The 19,631-nt window shown below is 36.4% G+C and overlaps 2 protein-coding genes across 2 annotated transcripts; one reads left to right on the top strand and one right to left on the bottom strand.

Annotated features, from left to right (window-relative positions):
• Window positions 1-14,824: 14,824 nt before the first annotated feature.
• LOC107061682 (uncharacterized mitochondrial protein AtMg00810-like) lies at window positions 14,825-15,696 on the bottom strand. The gene is made up of 2 exons (XM_015311386.1): window positions 15,361-15,696; window positions 14,825-15,145 (listed from the first exon to the last, which is right to left on the bottom strand). Exons 1-2 carry the CDS (start codon window positions 15,694-15,696, stop codon window positions 14,825-14,827), a joined length of 657 nt encoding a protein of 218 aa, XP_015166872.1.
• Window positions 15,697-16,660: 964 nt separating this feature from the next.
• LOC102585064 (cytochrome c) lies at window positions 16,661-19,302 on the top strand. The gene is made up of 3 exons (XM_006353537.2): window positions 16,661-16,845; window positions 18,313-18,446; window positions 18,962-19,302. The coding sequence occupies exons 1-3, from the start codon at window positions 16,734-16,736 to the stop codon at window positions 19,052-19,054; spliced, it is 339 nt and encodes a 112-aa protein (XP_006353599.1). The 5' UTR covers window positions 16,661-16,733; the 3' UTR covers window positions 19,055-19,302.
• Window positions 19,303-19,631: the final 329 nt, after the last annotated feature.

Below are 19,631 nucleotides of genomic sequence, written 5' to 3'. Positions count from 1 at the left end.
GAAGAGGAAGAGGAAGAAGAGGAGGAAGAAGTAGAGGAAGAAAAAGAAGAGGAAGATGAAAGAATAATAGGAAGAAGAGGAAGAGGAAGAAGAAGAATTAGAAGAAGAAGAATAAAAAGAAGAAGATGATGATGAAAAAGAATGGGAAGAGGAAGAAGAAGAAGAATAAGAAGAAGAAGATGAAGAAGATGAAGAAGATGATGATTAAAAAGAAGAGGAAGGGAAAGAAGAGGAAGAGGAAGAAGAGGAACAAGAACAAGAGAAAGATGAAGAAGAGGAAGAGGAAGAGGAAGAAGAGGAGGAAGAAGAGGAGGAAAAAGAGGAAGACAAGGAAGAGGAAGAAGAAGAAGAGGAAGAGGAAGAATAAGAGGAAGAAGAAGAGGATGAGGAAGAGGACGAAGAACAGAAAGAGGAAGAGGAAGAGGACGAGGAAGAGGAAGAGAAGAAGAAGAAGAAGAGGAAGAAAAGGAAGAAGAAGAAGAAGAAGACGAGGAAGAGAAAGAGGAAGAGGAAGAAGAAGAAGAAGATTAAGAAGAAGAAGAAGCAGAAGGAGAAGAGGAAGAAGAAGAAGACGAAAAAGAAGAAGAAGAGGAAGAGGAAGAAGAATAAGAGGAAGAAGAAGAAGAAGAAGAATAAGAGGAAGAGGATGAAGACGAGGACGAGGAGGAGGACGAAGAGGAGGAGGAAGGGGAAGAAGAGGAAGAGGAAGAGGAAGAGGAGGAGGAGTAGAAAGAGGAGGAGGAGGAGGAGAACGGAGAAGAGAAAGAGGACGAATAGGAAGAAGAAAAGGAAGAGAAAGAGGAAGAAGGGGTAGAGGAAGAGGAAGAGGAGTTGAGACAGTCAGGGTCATCAGTTTCGTGGCTAGAGGTTGACTTGAGATATTTCCGAGCTTTGGTGAGTCCTCATTCTTCGAGGACGGAGTTTTGTTATTTAAGTTTCTTTAATGTATTTCTCTTTTGGACATGATGTATGGGCTAGACCCAATCTCATTCTATTGTATTTGATGGCTATGATGAGACAAGCGTTTTAGACTTTCAATTTTATTTTATAAAATATTTTGGACTTGGAATATTGTTTTGCTCTTATTGTTCTATTTCTTATGTTTTCAGAGCTAAGTGGCTTGTATGGAATCCTTCGGGGTTCTATACTCCATGTTACATCTAGGGGGTACCACTTGGTCTTGACAATTGTTGCAATCATATTCACCTCTTCTCAAGTTCTTTTCATCCTCTTTCATGTGAGAACTTAAACTTTGATTTGTCAATCATTTTATTTTTAACCCCTTTTTATTTCACCAAACTCTCTTTTTCATTTCAATTTTCCATAGATTTTTCATCACAATCTCTTTTTTTTACCTAAGTGTACTTATTGTCCAAACATTCCAGATCCTCCCTTTTTCTGCTTATGCCATACCTAGACAGTTCCCAGATTTTGACTTTCGTGTCGTGGATACCTCTAGAAATCATAGCGCAAACCTACAACACCCGCAGGAGGCATGACAGGAAACAAGAAAAGGGGATAAACCTCAACGTAAGAACTCTTAAGGCAAAGCAATAAGGAATTAGAGGAAATTTTTTAAATGCTTGGGGAACAAAATACGGGGAAATTTACATTGGAGAAAATGTTCCTCAAAGAATTCGAGGAAGCAACCAGCATAGCGATTGTGGTCCAATGCCCCGAAAAAATTGCCAAATGCACCTTAAACTTAATGAACAAATAGAAGGTGGTACCATCAGTCGTATGCCTCAATCCATTGAGAGATGTGAAGAACCCAACCTAGGTAGAGAAGGCCAAGAGCTCACTAGAACAACCACCATCTCAACAAGCACTAATAAAGTTCATTATCTTGAATGCGAGAGGGGCCAATATTGTCAAGTTCAGGCATCCATGTGCACTATGGTCCAAACCCACAAACTTGCTATGTTGGTTTTGCTAGAAACAAAAATAACTAACCATAAGCATCTTACAAACACTCTGAAATTTGATACTCATATCCAGTCTGCGGCGAATGGACTCTTTGGTGGCATTATCATCATGTGGAAGGAAAAAATTGTGAAGATTGACAACCTAACTATTCCCCAGCAAGGGGATCCATGTGATGGTGAAGGTACTTCCTAACTTAAATTCGTGGCTTTTCTCTGCTATTTATGCTAGTCCGAATATTAACATGAGAATGAATCTTTATGATGTGGGCATCCATCTTTCCAAAGCAGTGTTGTCAATGCCAATAATAACCCCTTCAGAATGGAACCCATGTGGTGTGGGCATCCATCTTTCCAAAGCATTGTTAAAAAAAAAATTAACAACACCAATACCCTTGACAAAGTTGTTAGCCTCTTCAAGGAAGAGGCGATCACATGGAACAAATCTACATTTGGCAATATCTTCAAGAGTATGAAGAGAATTTTTGCCATACTCATAGGCATCCAAAACTCTCTTAGGTACCACAATAGCCTCTTCCTTCAAGACCTAGAGAATGATCTCCTCCTCGATTATGAAAACCTACTCAAAGCGGAAAAGGTCTTTAGGAGGATCAAATCAAGAATTAATTGGTTAGGCAAGGGGGATGCCAATACCAAGTTCTTCCACACCTCCACCCAAAACCGTAGGAGGAGGAACAAAATAACTTCCCTAAAAAATGAAGCTGCTTGGATAATAAGGACATTAGGGATAACACAACTAACTACTTCATCAAGCTCTACACCACTAACCACTCTCATTCCAGGAATCTTCCTCTGGGGAGCAAGCTAAAACAAGTTGGATTTCCCAGGGGACCTCTTGGACCTCCCAATCACTAACCTAGAAGTTCTGAATGCACCAAATTCTTTCAAGCCCCTGAAAACCACAGGGCCAGATGGCCTCCACCCTCTTCGCTATCAAAAATATTGGGACCTAGTTAGGGAGAAAATCATCACCTTCTGTAAGGAAGTCTTCCATACTTCCACTATTCCCCTAAAGGTTAACCAAACCCTTTTGTACCTTATTCCTAAGATCCAAAATGCCACCATGCTTAAGAACTTCAGGCCAATTGGGCTTTGTAACACGAGATATAAACTTGTGACAACAATCATTGTGAATCGCATAAAACCCCACCTCTAAATTATCATTGGTCCTAGTCAAGTCATTTTTCTCTCATCCAGAAGAGCCTCAGATCATGTCGTTATAGTCCATGAGTACATCTCCCAATTCAAGTAAATGAAAGGGAAAACCCTAATCTGATCTTAAAATTGATTTGGAAAAAGCCTTAGACAATCTTGAGTAGTCAGTCATAAGAAACACCCTATTATTCTTCAATTTCCCCCAAAAACTCATTTCTCTCATCATGTCTGGTGTCTGCTCTAACTCCATCTAAGTCATAGTTGATTTTTTTGCGTCTACCAACCTTGAACCCTTGACCTAGTGGTCAAGGGAAAACTCTTCAACTAGTGAACTACTATGATCAAGAAGGCCAGTGTTAATTTATCAACAAATAAAATTATTTATATTTACTAAAAACATAAAATGGTCCATGCAAACAATATTTTATTACTTAAAAATAAAGTTTAAAATATTTTAATGGTCCATGATTATATTAGAGTTAATTAAAGATAGCAGTATAAAATTTAACTTAACAATTAATACATGTAATTATGTTACGGAAAAATTAAATTTTTTGATAAATATAAATGTTTGCAAGAAAAAACTTCAAAAGTATGAAGTTAAATTAATTGAAAATTATTTGTGCCTATTCAAATATAACAAAAATTAAATTTAACAAGTTTCCAATTTTCTACAATAAAAAACAAAAAAACAATAATATGTAATCAAATAGAGAAAATATTATTTTAAAAAATTTAAAAAGGTATATAAAGTGCCTAATAACATTAATTTTCTTTGGTTTACCAGCCTTGAACCCTTGACATGGTGGTTAGGAAAAAAAACTCCTCAACCAATAAACCACTGTGATCAAGAAGGCCAGTGTTAACTTACCAACAAGTAAAATTATTTATATTTACCAAAAATATAAAATGAGTCACACCTACAATATTTATTATTAAAATGTATAATTTACCTAAAATATCATAGTGTTAAAAGCTAATTACATTATTTCCCTACTCTTTTTCATATTATAAAAATCCCTTAAAATTTATAGATTTCGGATACATCACTGAAATTTTGGATATATTACTGGACTTCCGGATATAATTCAATTACAATACTAACATTGAATTAAGTAACAATCCAATGTCCTTGATTAATAAGTAGGGGGTTAGATTTATATTAGAATATTGCATGGTTAGATAAGAATTGGAAGGGTATAGCGTGTTAGTTCGAAGAATTTGAGGGACCAGTGTCAGTGTTGTAATTGAATTATATCAAAATGATATTATGTTTTGCATATAAGTTCATTATTTTTCGTGATATGCAGGTTAATTCCATATAGGTTTTTTTTTACGAATAATTTGTAGTTTATTGCGATGTGGTTAATTCATTCTTTTGAGATTTATTATCATAATTGGAAGCTTGTGTTAAATAAATTTGTGGTCCCTATTATGCCAGACTAATTAACCATATCTGGAATGATGCAATACAGATTGCCCCCAAACCATTCATTCACGAATTTCAACGTATTGATGGGTCATTCTCAAGGATGGAGGTTCGTGGACTTGGGAAATGCGCTTCAAAGGAGCTCCGAGCTGAGCAACACTCTGTGTGGATGATAGCTTGGAGCATGGGAGGTCCAAAGAGGCAAGGAGGAGCAAAGGAAAGTGTTGCTCCATTCGGCGAGGTGCCAGCCACCTTGGCGATTCGCCGAACCACTTTGGCGAGGGTTCCAGTATCGCCGACTGATCCAATGAGCTGCAGAAAAAGGCTGCCCATTTGGCGCATCGCCCTTTGAACCCCAGACCGCCGAAAGTTACAGCAAGCCATCCAAGGAGAAGCCAATGAGCAGGTTTCTCGCCGAACCAATTTGGCGGATCACCGAGTCATTTGGCGAGCCCGACTTGGCTAGCCCATTTTCGGGTCACTTTTGGGCCCATCTATGTAATAATGCCTAACACTACAAATAGGTGTCTTAGGGTTCATTTTAGGAAGACTATTTTGAATATTGATGAATGATAAACTTAACTCCTTGTATGAGTATGGAAAGCTTGGTAAGCTTTTGTTGAACATTGTTTAGAAATGACGGTTGCTTGGGATATCGATTCCTTTGAGGTCTTCGTAAGAGGTAGGTGCTATTGTAGGATTAACGGATCGAGGTCGTTGGGTTTAATATACCCTTTGATTACTTTTTGTTTCCTCTTTGTGTGTCTATCTATTTATCTTGATTAGGTGCTTGTTTAGGGATTGTAATTGGAGGTTTTAGGATTTAATACATCCTTTAGTTGCCAATTGTTCCTCTTCTTTTGTCTCTTCTTCTATCTTTCTTTTGTTTCCGTTGTTATCATCGTTTCTCTTGTGAGAATCGTATCATTTGGTATTAGAGCCAAGCTTAGTAACATCCCTACATTTCTAGTCTTGGGTTTGTTACGAAAACAAAAAAAAAGTGTTCAACTCATTTTTGAAGAAATTTTGAAATGGGTCTTGTTGATTTGAGTCTTCTTTGGAGTTTCCAAGGTTATATTAGTGTTCCCTAACCTATTTCGAGTCTAGGGCTGAGATTTGAAAGGGTTAGGTTCATTATTGAAGTTTCCACCATTGTTGGTTGAAGAAGCTTTGAAGAAGACGAAGTGGGTTTTGAAATCTGGAAGATTTGCCAAGGAATTAAGCACTAAAAAGTATTGGGGGTTTTCTCCCACATCTAAGAGAGCTTGGATCTCGAATTTTGTGAAACTCCGAGCTAAAAATCTTCGGGGTTTATTTTTGGATCTTCATTGTTGTTCTTGAAGTTCTTGAAGAACATTCAAATCTTCAAGAAGGAAATATTTGAAATAGAAAGAGTTTGATCCAAAAAGAAAGAAAGAGAAAGTGTTAAAGTGTTTGTAAAAAGAGAATTTACCAAAAATGGGTAAATACTAAAGGCAAAGGAAGAGGGGGGGACCACCAAGGTTAAATTTTTGGAGCCTTGCAGCTGCAGCTTGAAGAATTTGGGGGAATCCCGACTTGGATCGCCCATTCCACTCGGCGCCTCGCCCTTTGGGCAGCTAGGTCGCCAAGTTGGACCTCATTTAGGTGAAGACACTGGAAATTTCGGCGAGCTAAGCCATGGTCGCCAAACCCATTAGGCGCATCGCCGAACTTCCACCCAGATCGCCGAGTTGTCTTGTCCGATTGGCGAGTTTGGCGAGTCAATCATCAAGTTGGCGAACGGAACTTCAACTTAGGTGAAGAAAACAGGCCATTTGGCGATGGGAAAACTCGTCTTATGACCCCTTTCATCTCAGGTTCTAATTCCTAGTTTCTTTTTTTTTGTTTCTAGTTCGTTGTCAAGAATCCTCAACTGATTTTCAACTTGTAATTACCTACTAGTTGACTATCAGTTCTTGAATTCACTTCTTTGTTAGTGCCTTTTGTTTGTGTGCTTTTATTCGTTTTTACTTCGTAGTTAACTTCTTGATTCAAGTTCATTTGTTTTAATTGAGTCATCCGTTCTTCTTGAAACAAAAATCCACTCTGGCCAAGAGTAGAAATTGAGCCCTTGTGATCAACCGAGTATAATCAGTCTTCAACATTAGCCACGCCAATTTGAGAGGCAATCAAAGGTGTGCAAACACGAGTGATTGTGAGTTCATTTAACTAATGCTAATGTTGTGTGCTATTTTTTTTGTCGAGTTGTCTTAATTGTTAGGTACCATGGCCACCGAAAGTGAGACCCTCCCACTTAAGGGGAAGGTTACCTGGGAATCCCTAATAGAGGCCGTTGCTGAAGTGCGTTGGAGAATGGCGAACATGAAAGAGCGAATGGCCTCTATGGATGATAGGTTGGGAATGGAGGAGAGGTCGAACATCCCTTCGAATAGGGTGCCACGATCTCAACCTAACCATGTTGTTTATCCTTCCCTTTGTAAGGATTCTTATGTAGGTACAAGCGCAATGAAGGGAGGAACACGAGTTCCCAACCAAGAGCCTACAACTAAAGGTGTGACGGATGCCTTTGTGGGATGTTCCGACATCCAAGGTAAAGAAGATATTTCTTGCTGGAGTCAAGGTACAATAGCTAATCTTAACACTTTTACCATTGCAAATGAACAAAGTGTGAATGTTAGCTTGTCTTTATGTGAGCCTATTGATTCTTTACCATGTGTTTATAATGTGCTTGTTGAGAATGTGGATACACTAGTTGATCCTATTGATGACCGAATTGATTCTTCTAGTAAGATTGATTTGTGTCCACCTAGTGTTGACACCCATGCTTTGAATGCTAGATCATTATTTTCTATTGATTGTGTTGATCAACCTGTTTGTAAGTGTAGTTCACTGGTTGAGGGTCCTGTAATGTGATTAAGGAACCTCAAGTTGGTGGCACTAATGAGAATGTTGATCATCTGATTAGGAGTGACTCTTTGAGCATATCTATTGCAGAAGATCCAATTGCTTGCTTTGCTCATAGAGATCATGTGCTTGAAAATGCTTTGAAAACTGATATGTGTCTTTCTGAGGGTGAACTTGCATGTTTTAATTTTTCCCTAGTAGTTGATCATTCCCTATTTAAGTTCAATATCTTATTTGAAGATGATGAAATCAGTCCTAGTGATGTACCTAGTGGTATGAATAATGAGAGCAGTACAGTTCTTGATAGTTATACTTGTTATAGTAACCCACTATGGTGTGAAGCTTCCCCTCCCAAAGATGGAAATCTCTTCTTGAAAGATGAGGGTACTCTTGTAGGGAAGGAATGTGATGAGGAGGAAGGTGGTGTGTGTTTTCCCGTTACACCTTCTTCTTGGTGTGTTTCACTTCTTGATGGTATGACCAGTGCCTTTGAGCCTATTTGTAGTCATACCCATGAAAGCACCCTAGAGGAAGTTGATTTGAGAGACACATTTCTCTATTATTTGTTTACATATGATGATGCCCATGTTGTTGAGTGGAGTATGTTATTGGAAGGAAAGAGTGCCAACATGATAAGTGGATGTGCACTTGATCCTAGTACATGGCTTGCCTTTCCATTTGACCCCAGTAGTGAGCTAAATTGTAGCATTTGTGTGGGAATGTTTAGTCAAAATGGCAAGCATATGGGGGTTGACATTGTTAATTCCTTTCCCTATGCAGAAAAGCGCTTCTTGAGGTTTTACCATCCACTTAAAGAGCCTACATTATGTGTGAGAAAGGATAGCTTCCTAGACCCTTTTTCTATTTCTTATCTTGAGCATGATCTTGTTGAATGTGCATCTCATGGGGGTAGGAGATATTTGCCAAGAGAAGGTAAAGTTCGTACCTTCCTTTACTATGTCTTTGCATATGATGAAATCCCTAGTTGGATTAGAAGTGCCTTGCATGTGGATCAGGGTATCATTGAGGTCTACATTTGTTGGTATGACCCGGTTCTGTGGACCATTTATCCTTTTGATCCCGGTGAATGCATGAAGGTATTTGAACTGGTGGAAGTATCATCTTTTGGGTGGTACTACCTTGTTGTTGAGAAGAACGACCATTGTCCTTGTTCTCCATATGTGGGCTTGATAGCCATGACAATAGAGGATGTTTGGTTGTTCCTTGAGTTTGAGTCTCCTCGGTTAAATGTTTTAAGTGCTAACCTTTGTACTATCCATCATACTAAGAGGATAAGCTTCTTGCTTGTGATCTATGTGATTTTACAAGGTTTGGATTCGAGGACTCAATTTTACCTACTTGACATAAAGGAGGTCTTGTGCTTGATGGGATGTGAAACCAATGAGGGCTTACATATGAATTTGTTTAAGTGTGTTGGTTCCTCAGCTCTACCCGTTTGTCAATGTGTCTTACTTAGCCAAGTGTCTATTACTTTGATGGGTTGCAAACCCTTTGTTGCTACTTGTGACGCTTGGTTATATGTTAAATTTGTGCATCCTTGGCATGGTGATGAAATTGTTATTGCTAACGCTAACCCTCATGCCATAAGGATTTTTGTACTGTTTGCTTCCCCTATGGTTTTGCAAGGTATGGATTCGAGGACGAATCATTTTCAAGAAGGGGAGAATGATGCAATACAGATTGCCCCCAAACCATTCATTCACGAATTTCAACGTATTGATGGGTAATTCCCAAGGATGGAGGTTCGTGGACTTGGGAAATGCGCTTCAAATGAGATCCCAGCTGAGCAACACCTTGTGTGGATGATAGCTTGGAGCGTGGGAGGTCCAACGAGGCAAGGAGGAGCAAAGGAAAGTGTTGCTCCATTCGGCGAGGTGCCAGCCACCTTGGCGATTCGCCGAACCCCTTTGGCGAGGGTTCCAGTATCGCCGACTGATCCAATGAGCTGCAGAGAAAGGCTGCCCATTCGGCGAGCATGGAGGACATTCGGCGCATCTCTCTTTGAACCCCAGACCGTCGAAAGTTACAACAAGCCATCCAAGGATAAGCCAATGAGCAGGGTTCTCGCCGAACCTATTTGGCGGATCGCCGAGCCATTTGGCGAGCCCGACTTGGCTCGCCCATTGACCCATTTTCGGGTCACTTTTGAGCTCATCTATGTAATAATGCCTAACATTATAAATAGGTGTCCTAGGGTTCATTTTAGGAAGACTATTTTGAATATAGATGAATGATAAACTTAACTCCTTGTGTGAGTGTTGAAAGCTTGGTAAGCTTATGTTGAACATTGTTTAGAAACGACAGTTGCTTGGGATATCGATTCCCTTGAGGTCTTCGTAAGAGGTAGGTGTTATTGTAGGATTAAAGTATCAAGGTCATTGGGTTTAATATACCCTTTGATTTCTTTTTGTTTCTTCTTTGTGTGTCTATCTATCTATCTTGATTAGGTGCTTGTTTAGGGATTGTAATTGGAGGTTTTAGGATTTAATACATCCTTTAGTTGCTAATTGTTCCTCTTCTTGTGTCTCTTCTTCGATCCTTCTTTTGTTTCCGCTGTTATCATCGTTTCTCTTGTGAGAATCGTATCAAGAAAAAGGTAAAAAAAATAGAAGAAGTAATATATTCAAGAATCTTCTAAAATAAATTCTTTTATATTTCAAGCTTTTAATTGATAAATAAAGACAAAATTATTTTGCTAATTAAGGCAAAAACGTTTCTAGTTTTATGAGCATTTATGCTCTATTTATTGTCTCTTGAATTGCCCTCGTGAATAGCCCTAATGGTTGGTTTTATTGGCAACTTTTGGGTGTATAAAGAGGGAATGTTTAATATATCAATTAATCACTTATCATTCCTTATAATCTTCTACCAATTGAGAAAGTGTTTATATATAAGAAGCTAAAATTCTAATAAAAACTGGCAAATAAGAGTAGTTTTGGAATATTATAGATAATTTATAAGTTCATTTAATTAGTTTCGTTATAAAAGTATAATAATAAGGAAGGTGATTGTAATATCTCAAACCACAAAAGAGATTAGTGCTATAACATTGGTGTCTCCAAAATTAATAGTATGAAAAAAGGGAGGGAGGGCGAGAAAATTATCAAAATGGTCTTTCATATATGGGGTTAGAATTATTTTGGTCGTTTATATATATCACCTTATCCAAATAGTCCTTAATGTATATAAAAAGAGGATCATTTCGATCCTTAGCCCTAAAAATTAATTCAAAAATTAAAAAAATGTTAAATTTAACTGTGGGTCCCACAATTGGTGGAGCCTTTCTTCCTCCCTCTTTCTTCTGCCTTTTCTTCTTCTCCATTTTTTTCTCCCGCCTTTTTTTCTCAAATTTCCAATTCATTTATTCTTCTATTCACAACCAAAATCCTCTCTTACATACTAAAATTTCTTCAAATTTCAAAAAAATGTTTGTAAATTTTATTAGATTTTAGCTAAATCAGAAATTGGTTAATTAGTTGCAGCTATTAGTCGACTAGTTAGTTACACTGTTAGTGCTAAAAGGCATGACATGCCAATTGTATTAAGTTAGTTGTTAGATATTTTGTTAGAGAAGTTAGTTACAGTTTTTTGTATATATGTATGACTTAGCTAATGAATTGAATACAAGTTTTCATTCTCCACAAATCACTCTTCCTTGCTTTCTGAAACCCTCAAGCATGTTCATATAGACTTCCTCATAGAGATCACCTTGCAAGAAAGCATTGTACACATCCATTTGGAAAAGATTCTAGTTCTTTGCAGCCAAAGCAATGACAGACCTTATTGTTACCATTTTTGCCACAGGGGAAAAAGTGTCATGATAATCCAACCCCTCTCTTTGGTTGTATCCCTTTGCTACCAGCTAAGCCTTGAATATTTCCACCTCTCCATTTGCTTTGTACTTTATCTTATACACCCATTTAGATCCTATAGCATTCTTACCATGTGTCAAGGACATCACCTTCCAAGTATTGTTATCCTCTAAAGCTTGAACTTCTAGCTTCATAGCTTCTACCCATCTTTTATCTTGAACAAAATCATTGAAACATTTTGGTTCTACAAATATAGAAAAATTAGCCAAATAGGCTTTGTATTTAGGAGATGTTGCATCATAGCTCAAATAGTTTGAAAGAGAGTAAAGGTTGGCTTTCTTTGTGGTCACATAATCTTTCAACCAAACTGGTTCTTGAGCTCTCCTAGTGGATTTCCTTGTGTAAGTTGGAGCAGTACCTTCTGTATTTGAATCATCAGTAGGAGAAGCACAACATGCATCTACAATAACAGGAGTGTGATCATGAACTCCACAGGTGGATGCATCTCCAGTGCCAGTAGGAGAATCATCAGGAACAAGAACATGAACATCTGATTGTTCTGAAGGAGCGGGTGCAACCTGAGTGGTATCCATGAGATTCCATGTTTCAACATCATTGTACTTTCAAAATTGCCTTTTAGAAAAGGAAATTCAACTTCCCTGAAAGAAACATCTCGACTCAAAAAGAACTGACTGGTCTTTATGTTCATGAGTATATATCCCTTCTGAGTTTCAGAAAAGCCCATCAAAACTGAAGTTATAGCTCTTTCACCAAATTTTTCAGGTTTTGGTATTGCAATGGCATAACACAAACATCCTAAAACTCTAATGTGTTCTAGACTTGCCTTCTTTTTATACAAAAGCTCAAATGTAATGTGTCCATTGAATGCATCAGATGACATTCTATTGATCTAATAAACTGCAGCCTTCACACAAACACCCCGAATATTTCAAAGAAAACCCACCCTGATGCCTGAGTGCCCTGACTGTATCTAAAATGTGTCTGTGTTTCCTCTCAACAATACCATTTTGTTGAGGGGTATAGACACAACTACTTTGGTGAACAATACCAAGCTGTTGTTAGAGATTGGTGCATTGAGAGTTGAAAAACTCAGTGCCATTATCTTACCTTAATGTTTTAACCATGACTCCAAACTGATTTTTGACCATGTTGAAGAATTGTTGCAATATCACAATCACATTAGACTTTAACTGTAACAAATATACCCATGTGAATCTAGTATAATCATCAACAATAGTCAGGAAATAATGCTTCTTATCAAGAGTAGGAATTTTATAAGAACCTCAAAGATCCATGTGTACAAGTTCAAAAGGAGATACACTTCTTGAACTACTAGTAGGAAACTTCAATCTAGTTTGCTTAGCAATAGGACAAATGGAACATTTATCATGTATAGAACTACCATTATGGTATTTTACATGTGATATTACCTTCATGATAGCTTGTGATGGATGACCCAATTTCATGTGCCACAACTTGTATGCTTCTTCATTTCCATAAGTAGTCGTTGCACTTATTGCTTCATTTTCCTTTGAGCTGACTTTATTTACCTTCAACACATAAAACCCATCTTCCTCTCTACCAATCCCATTCACCCTGCCACTGTGAAGGTCCTAAAATATACAAAAATCAGGGAAAAATTGACAAAGCAAGATAGTTCATTGGTTAATTTTGACACTGCCAAAAGATTAAACTTAAATTCTGGCACATGAAGAACATTAGTAACATTTGCCTTGTCTCCTGTAGGTAAGTATACCTTGTTCCTGCTAGAATTATATACCTGCCTACCTTGTTCTAGTAAGCTTAAACTTGATGAAATATGATGTGTTGCTCCAGAGTCTACAATCCACTCTCTACGAGGAACACCTGACATTAGACAACTAATTGTACCTGTCATGTTAGCATTTTGCTCCTCTTCATCTTTGTTAAGTAGGTTAACAAGCTGCTTCTATTGTTCTTTAGTGAAATCTGGTCCTTTGCTATCAGCTACATCACAAGGTCCCTTGGACATCTGTCCTCCTTACTGAAAGCAACCAAGACATGTTCCAGCATTGTTGGCATTAGAAAATGGTTGGCCTCTAAAACCACCTTGTTTCTTCTTCCCTTTATCTCCAGGATAGCCAATGATTTTCCAGCACTGACTCTTAGTATGACCCTTCATATGACAATGATCACACACTAGTGGTGGTTTGTGGTGTGGAGGACCACATGCACTGCCAGCTTGCATAGCCAATGGCTCACGACCTCCATTACCATCAGTGACATTATGCATACTCATGGATCTCTCACCTTCGTCCTCAATTATCATAGCATACACTTAATTAATTGTACGATCAGCAGATTTTACAAGAATTTGCCTTCTAGTTTGATCATACGATTCATTAAGGCCATTGAGAAATTGTAGTACTCTTTGGTCTTGCAAATGCTGCACATAGTCCTTAGATTTGGGACATCCACATCTAGGACTTGGTACAAGCATGTCATATTCATCCCATAATTCCTTCATCTTTGAAAAATAAACAGATGTAGAACTTGTACCTTGGATAAAGTTGTTATTTCCCTGTGCAACTGGAAGATTCTAACTCGATTCACCTTGTTGAATCTCTCCTGCAAATCGTCCCAAACTGCATGTGCACTGGAGCCATACACAATGTTGTTTAGTAGATCATTGCTCACAGAATTCATGATCCAGGAATGAACAATAGCATCACACTTTTCCCACTGGTCTGTTAGCTCTGCATAAGACTCCTTCAGACATTTTCCATTGATGTACCCTAATTTCCCCTTTCCGAGAAGAGCAATCTTCATAGATCTACTCCATAGGCCATAGTTTTCAGTTCCTGTTAACTGAACTAGAACAAGCACAGATCCAGGCATATCAGAAGCTTGGAGGTGCAACACATGATTGTGATCGATATCTGGCATTGTTGAAGAGAGTTATCGATCAAAGTAAACTGAAATTTGAAAGAACGAGTATTGGAGAAGAATCAATGTCCACAAAATCAACTCAGATCTTCATGTTCTGATACCAAGCTAAAATCCAAAATAATTCCATTGTTATGGAACACTTGAGAGAAACAAAGAGTTGCATGGAAGAGTGATTTGTAGAGAATGAACTGCTGACATGCTAAAATCCAAAATAATTCCATTATAAGGAACACTTGAGAGAAACAAAGAGTTGCAGGGAAGAGTGATTTGTGGAGAATGAAAACTTGTATTCAATTCATTAGCTAAGTCATACAGATATACAGAAAACTGTAACTAACTTCTCTAACAAAATATCTAACAACTAACTTAATACAGCTGGCATATCATGCCTTTTAGTACTAACAGTGTAACTAACTAGTCGACTAATAGTTGCAACTAATTAACTAATTTCTTATTTAGATAAAATCTAATACTCCCCCTCAAGATGGAGGTTGAAGAACATTGAAAACTCCAAGCTTGGTCATTAGATAATCATTTTGAGCCTTAGTGAGAGCTTTGGTAAGTAAGTCAGCTTGTTGGTCCTTAGTATGAACATAGACCGGATCAATCAGTCCTTCCTTAGCTTTATCTCATATGAAATGACAATCAATTTCAATGTGTTTGGTTCTTTCATGAAAGATTGGATTGGCAGCTATTTGAATAGCTGATTTGCTGTCACTAAACACCTTAAATGGTTGTCCAAGCTTAACTCCTAGATCCTTGAAAAGACCAAGTAACCACACAGTCTCAGCCACACTTGCTTCCATGCTCCTATATTCTGCCTCTGCGGAGCTTTTTGAAACTGTTTGTTGTTTCTTTAACTTCCAGGAAATAAGAGAATTCCCAAACTTTATTGCAAAACCAATAACTAACCTCCTAGTATTGGGACATGCAACCCTATCAGAATCACACTAACAAGACAATGTTTGAGGTCCTTCAGATGCCAACAAAACCCCTTGACCTGGTCCAGCTTTCATATATCTAACAAGTCTTATTGTTGCATCCCAATGTGACTTATTTGGTTGATGCATGAACTAACTTAGAGTCTGCACTGTAAAACTGATATTAGGTCTTGTTATGGTCACATACAATAACTTTCCCACTAACTTCTGGTATGCAGTTATGCCCTCCAGTAATGGATCATCTGAAACTCCAATGCTGAATCATATTCTGCAGTAGTGAGTTTAGCATTCATCTCCATAGGTGTCCCCACAGGTTTTGCTCCACTTAGCCCTAATTCTGAAATTAATTCCAGCACATACTTTCTCTGATTCAATATAATCCCTTGTTGTGATCTCAGTATTTCTATTCCCAGAAAATATTTGAGTTCACCAAGGTCCTTGACTTTGAACTTCTGATGCAAAATGCCTTTTGCTTTGTTGATCGAAGAACCACTACTACCAGTAATCAGCATGTCATCAACATAAACAAGAATAATCACAATGTCATCTGACTCCCTCATTATGAACAATGAGTAGTCATTACTACTATGTGTGAAACCAACATCCAACAGTGCTTGTGTGAGTTTAATGTTCCACTGTCTTGAGGCTTGCTTAAGTCCATATAGTGACTTCAACAGTTTACAAACTTTATAGTGTCAAGCAATTAGCGAATCAATCGATCACTTTAATTAACTGACCATACAACAACATGATTAGAAATAATTATGATCTTTCACTAACCATACAAGACGAAATCACAACACATCTTATAGAACCTTTAAAATTTATTCAGAAAACTACCTTTGAATGTAATAAAAAGGTTACTTCTATATAGTTTTAAAAAAAAGTAATCTGAATCAACTTAATGCTAATCTTATGGCCTATGATCAATACTGTTCTTTGTATAATCGACTAATCCATGAAGAAACCACGATATAGAGCTCTGCTTGATACTATGCGGTGCCAATCTAAATTAGTCTGAATAAGGATATCAATCATCAATAAAAAAAATATGTGCCGCTTGTAAATAAGTTAGAGTTGAGTGTTTAAAATGACAACATATTAACAAACACCCCAATATCCATAAATCAGGGTGGTAAAAACTGAACGAACAGCGGTAGAAAATAAAAATTTACAAACATTATTTTGAAATTTGAAGAAATTTTAGCATGTAAGAGAGGATTTTGACAGTGAATAGAAGAATAAATCAATTGGAAATTGGAGAAAAAATGGCGGAGAATAGAAAATGGAGAAGAAGAAAGAGGGAGGAAGAAAGGATCCACCAAGTGTGCGACCCACAATTAAGTTTACAATTTTTTTTATTTTTCAGTTAGCTTTTAGGGCTAAAACCAATATGATCCTCTTTTTATATATACATAAGAACTATTTAGATAAACTGATATATATAAAGGACCTAAATAATTCAATCTTCATATATGAAGGACCATTTTGATCATTTTATCGAAAAATGGCTATAAAGTCGGTTTGTTGTAACAAAACATATTTGGCTTTCTTGTCCTCTCTACTTTGAGATCAGAAAAAAAACTTGTTAAAAAAAATGGCATCTTTTGGTGAGGCACCACCAGGAAATGAAAAGGCAGGAGAGAAAATCTTCAAGACTAAATGTGCTCAATGTCATACTGTTGAAAAAGGTGCCGGTCATAAACAAGGTACCTTCCTCATCTATTTTTATTTTTTTCTTTAAACATTTCTTGGCAGATCTATTCTCTTTCTACTTCTGTTCGTCTTTTATTTGTTATTCCTTTTTTTTTCTTTATTTCCTTGGTGCCTATATATTCTACTAGATCTGCAATTTATAAATTCATGTTACTTCCAACTTTTTTTTTTGGCAATACAATGCATATACAAATACTCTTTCTGTCTTAATTTATGTGATACATTTCGTTTTTCTTTTTGGCTTTATATGTTGACAAAAAGATAGTTTTATAGGAACTAATTTCCACACCTAAACTAGTGATTGCTTTGTGAACATAGGTTAAGATCAAATAGCACTCTATATATTGTTTAACATGCATGTACTGGATTTTATGAAAAAATTTTGTGAGATTTCTGATTATTGATTAGTTGAATGCCTAATAATCATTTAATCATGATTTACTTAACGGAAAATGGTCCAAATATATAATCCTTCCATTATAATTTGAAACAAATTTTTCGTTATTTTTTTATGGAGGAACACATGTCTAACTTATAATCAAATAAATCACTCCTAATTTGATCTTTAATTTTTTTTTAGAACCATCCGTTTGATCCGATCAGACCAATTGTTTTTTTAAAAAAATTCATCTTCTTCTCTGTAGACCCAAATATGAGATAATGTTAAGTACTCGCGAATAGTATATGTGTATATTTGATCCTTTTCTGTTTACTTAATTTGTGAATTTATGAGCTGAACACGATATATTTGGTGCATGTGGTGATTTTAATATGCTTAAACTGTATATAGGCGTTGTTTGTTCTGTCTATCTGCTAATTAGTTTGCATAATTTTGAAGTAAGTAATGTTTTGTTGATCACTGAAAACTAGTTGCTCGATTTCACTAGTTTAGAAATTTCCAATAGATAATTTTATTAGCTTATTTTAACGCTACTTTTTCAATTTCTCTTTTTTTTTTTTTTCTTTTGAATGGTTGACAAATGAGTCGTACTTGGCTATTATAGAAGTAATTAGGAATGACAATGAGGCGGGGTGGAGGCAGAGTAAGGGGGAAGGAGGTAAAGTTATGCATGTGCGGAGTGGGGTAGGGTGGGTTACAATAATTTTTGTAGAAAATTTATGTGGAGCAGAGCGATGGGGTGTTACAGAATTCCTAAATTTAAATTACAAAACTTTCTTTTAAACTATTTCCTCCATTTAAAAAAAATGGTTTCCCTTCCTAATTTTTAGTCAGTTTAAAAAAGAATGACATTTTTTTCTTTTTGTGGTAATATTTTAGTTTCAGTTTTTCACGCGGTATGTTTAAGGCCACAAAATTAAAGGGCAATTTAGTACATTTGACATAACTTTAATTTAGGACCACAAGATTTAAAAATCTTCTTCTTTATTTCGTAAACTCCGTGTCAAGTCAAACTAGACCAATCTTTTTGAAACGGAAGAATTAATATTTATTTAAACAGGACCCAATTTGAATGGACTCTTTGGAAGGCAGTCTGGAACAACTGCTGGTTACTCCTACTCTGCTGCCAATAAAAACATGGCAGTCACTTGGGGAGAAAACACTTTGTATGACTATTTGCTCAACCCCAAGAAGGTACTACGGTTTATCTTTTTGTTATGGGAAAAAAAAATTAAAATATATCGAAACTTTGATCGAAATTACTGTAACACTATCGAATTTTGGAAAGGACATTTTATCCCTGCATCATTTAATAGTGTATTTTAAAGGTATATATGTGTCACGTGGACATCATAAATATTGCATCATTATAAATAGTAATGTGTCCACGTAGGCACATATATACTTTTACAATAAACTATTAAATAGTACAGGGTAAAAGATCTTTCATAAAGTTTGGTATCATAACAGCAATTTCGACCAAAGTTAGAATATTTTTCAGTCTCTTTTTCCTTTTGTTATCTTCACATTTTTGTGTTTACCAGACATATAAGGTTATTTGAATTGAGTTCTATTTAAGACTACTATCGTATATAATTCAATCAAGTTGAATGCAACGACAAATTTAAACTATTAATATTTTTGTTTTCGAATCAATTAATTATAAATTTCTGTTTTCGGAATATGCAATCTGTTGATTGTTTCTACAGTACATACCTGGAACAAAGATGGTTTTTCCTGGATTGAAGAAGCCACAGGAGCGTGCAGACCTCATTGCGTACCTGAAATCTGCTACTGCCTGAGGAAAATGACACTTGTTTTACCATGCGGTGAAAGATAAATTAATTGATTTTTTTCTTAAAAAGAAATAATAATAAATAGACCTCTTATATATGGCCTGACTCATTTATTTTCCAAAGAACTGGTTCATAAGAAAAACACTTGATAAACAAGGCCAATTTTAATATCATAATTTTCTCATGATTATGTTTTGGTGGTATGCTGTTTTACTTTGTCTTTTCTCTTTTCATTTAAGTCGATAGCCAATTCGGAGAATTGCTTTATTTTTATCCTTAATATATTTTACTTGATCCATATTATATTATTTTTAATGTATTTAATATATTTTACTTGATTCATATTATATTATTTTTAATGTATTATAAAAGATGCTCAATTTGGTTCTTTGTCCCTCAAACTAATAGATTCATAAGAAAAAACTCTATTAAATGTAACCTTGTTGCCCCACATGCAGCTTAACGTGCAAAAAAGGAAATCATGAAACACTTTTCATTTCCAATCATAAGTCATGGCGCGACAAGTTTTCCCTAATTTCTTCATCTTCATATCTTTCAAGTTTCCTTGATAGAAATTATATTT

This window comes from Solanum tuberosum, unplaced genomic scaffold, assembly GCF_000226075.1.
Source record: "Solanum tuberosum cultivar DM 1-3 516 R44 unplaced genomic scaffold, SolTub_3.0 scf00153, whole genome shotgun sequence".
In the NCBI taxonomy this organism is placed as follows: Eukaryota; Viridiplantae; Streptophyta; class Magnoliopsida; order Solanales; family Solanaceae; genus Solanum; species Solanum tuberosum.
This window is presented reverse-complemented; position numbering and strand designations above follow the sequence as displayed.

Excerpts from the sequence above, each read along its gene's own strand:
- LOC107061682 (XM_015311386.1), bottom strand. The coding sequence starts at position 15,696 with ATGAGGGAGTCAGATGACATTGTGATTATTCTTGTTTATGTTGATGAC. Across the intron at positions 15,146-15,360 it reads AGATGATCCATTACTGGAGG|TGTGATTCTGATAGGGTTGC; the intron begins GCATAACTGCAT and ends TTGTCTTGTTAG.
- LOC102585064 (XM_006353537.2), top strand. The coding sequence starts at position 16,734 with ATGGCATCTTTTGGTGAGGCACCACCAGGAAATGAAAAGGCAGGAGAG. Across the intron at positions 16,846-18,312 it reads AGGTGCCGGTCATAAACAAG|GACCCAATTTGAATGGACTC; the intron begins GTACCTTCCTCA and ends TTATTTAAACAG. Across the intron at positions 18,447-18,961 it reads ATTTGCTCAACCCCAAGAAG|TACATACCTGGAACAAAGAT; the intron begins GTACTACGGTTT and ends TTGTTTCTACAG.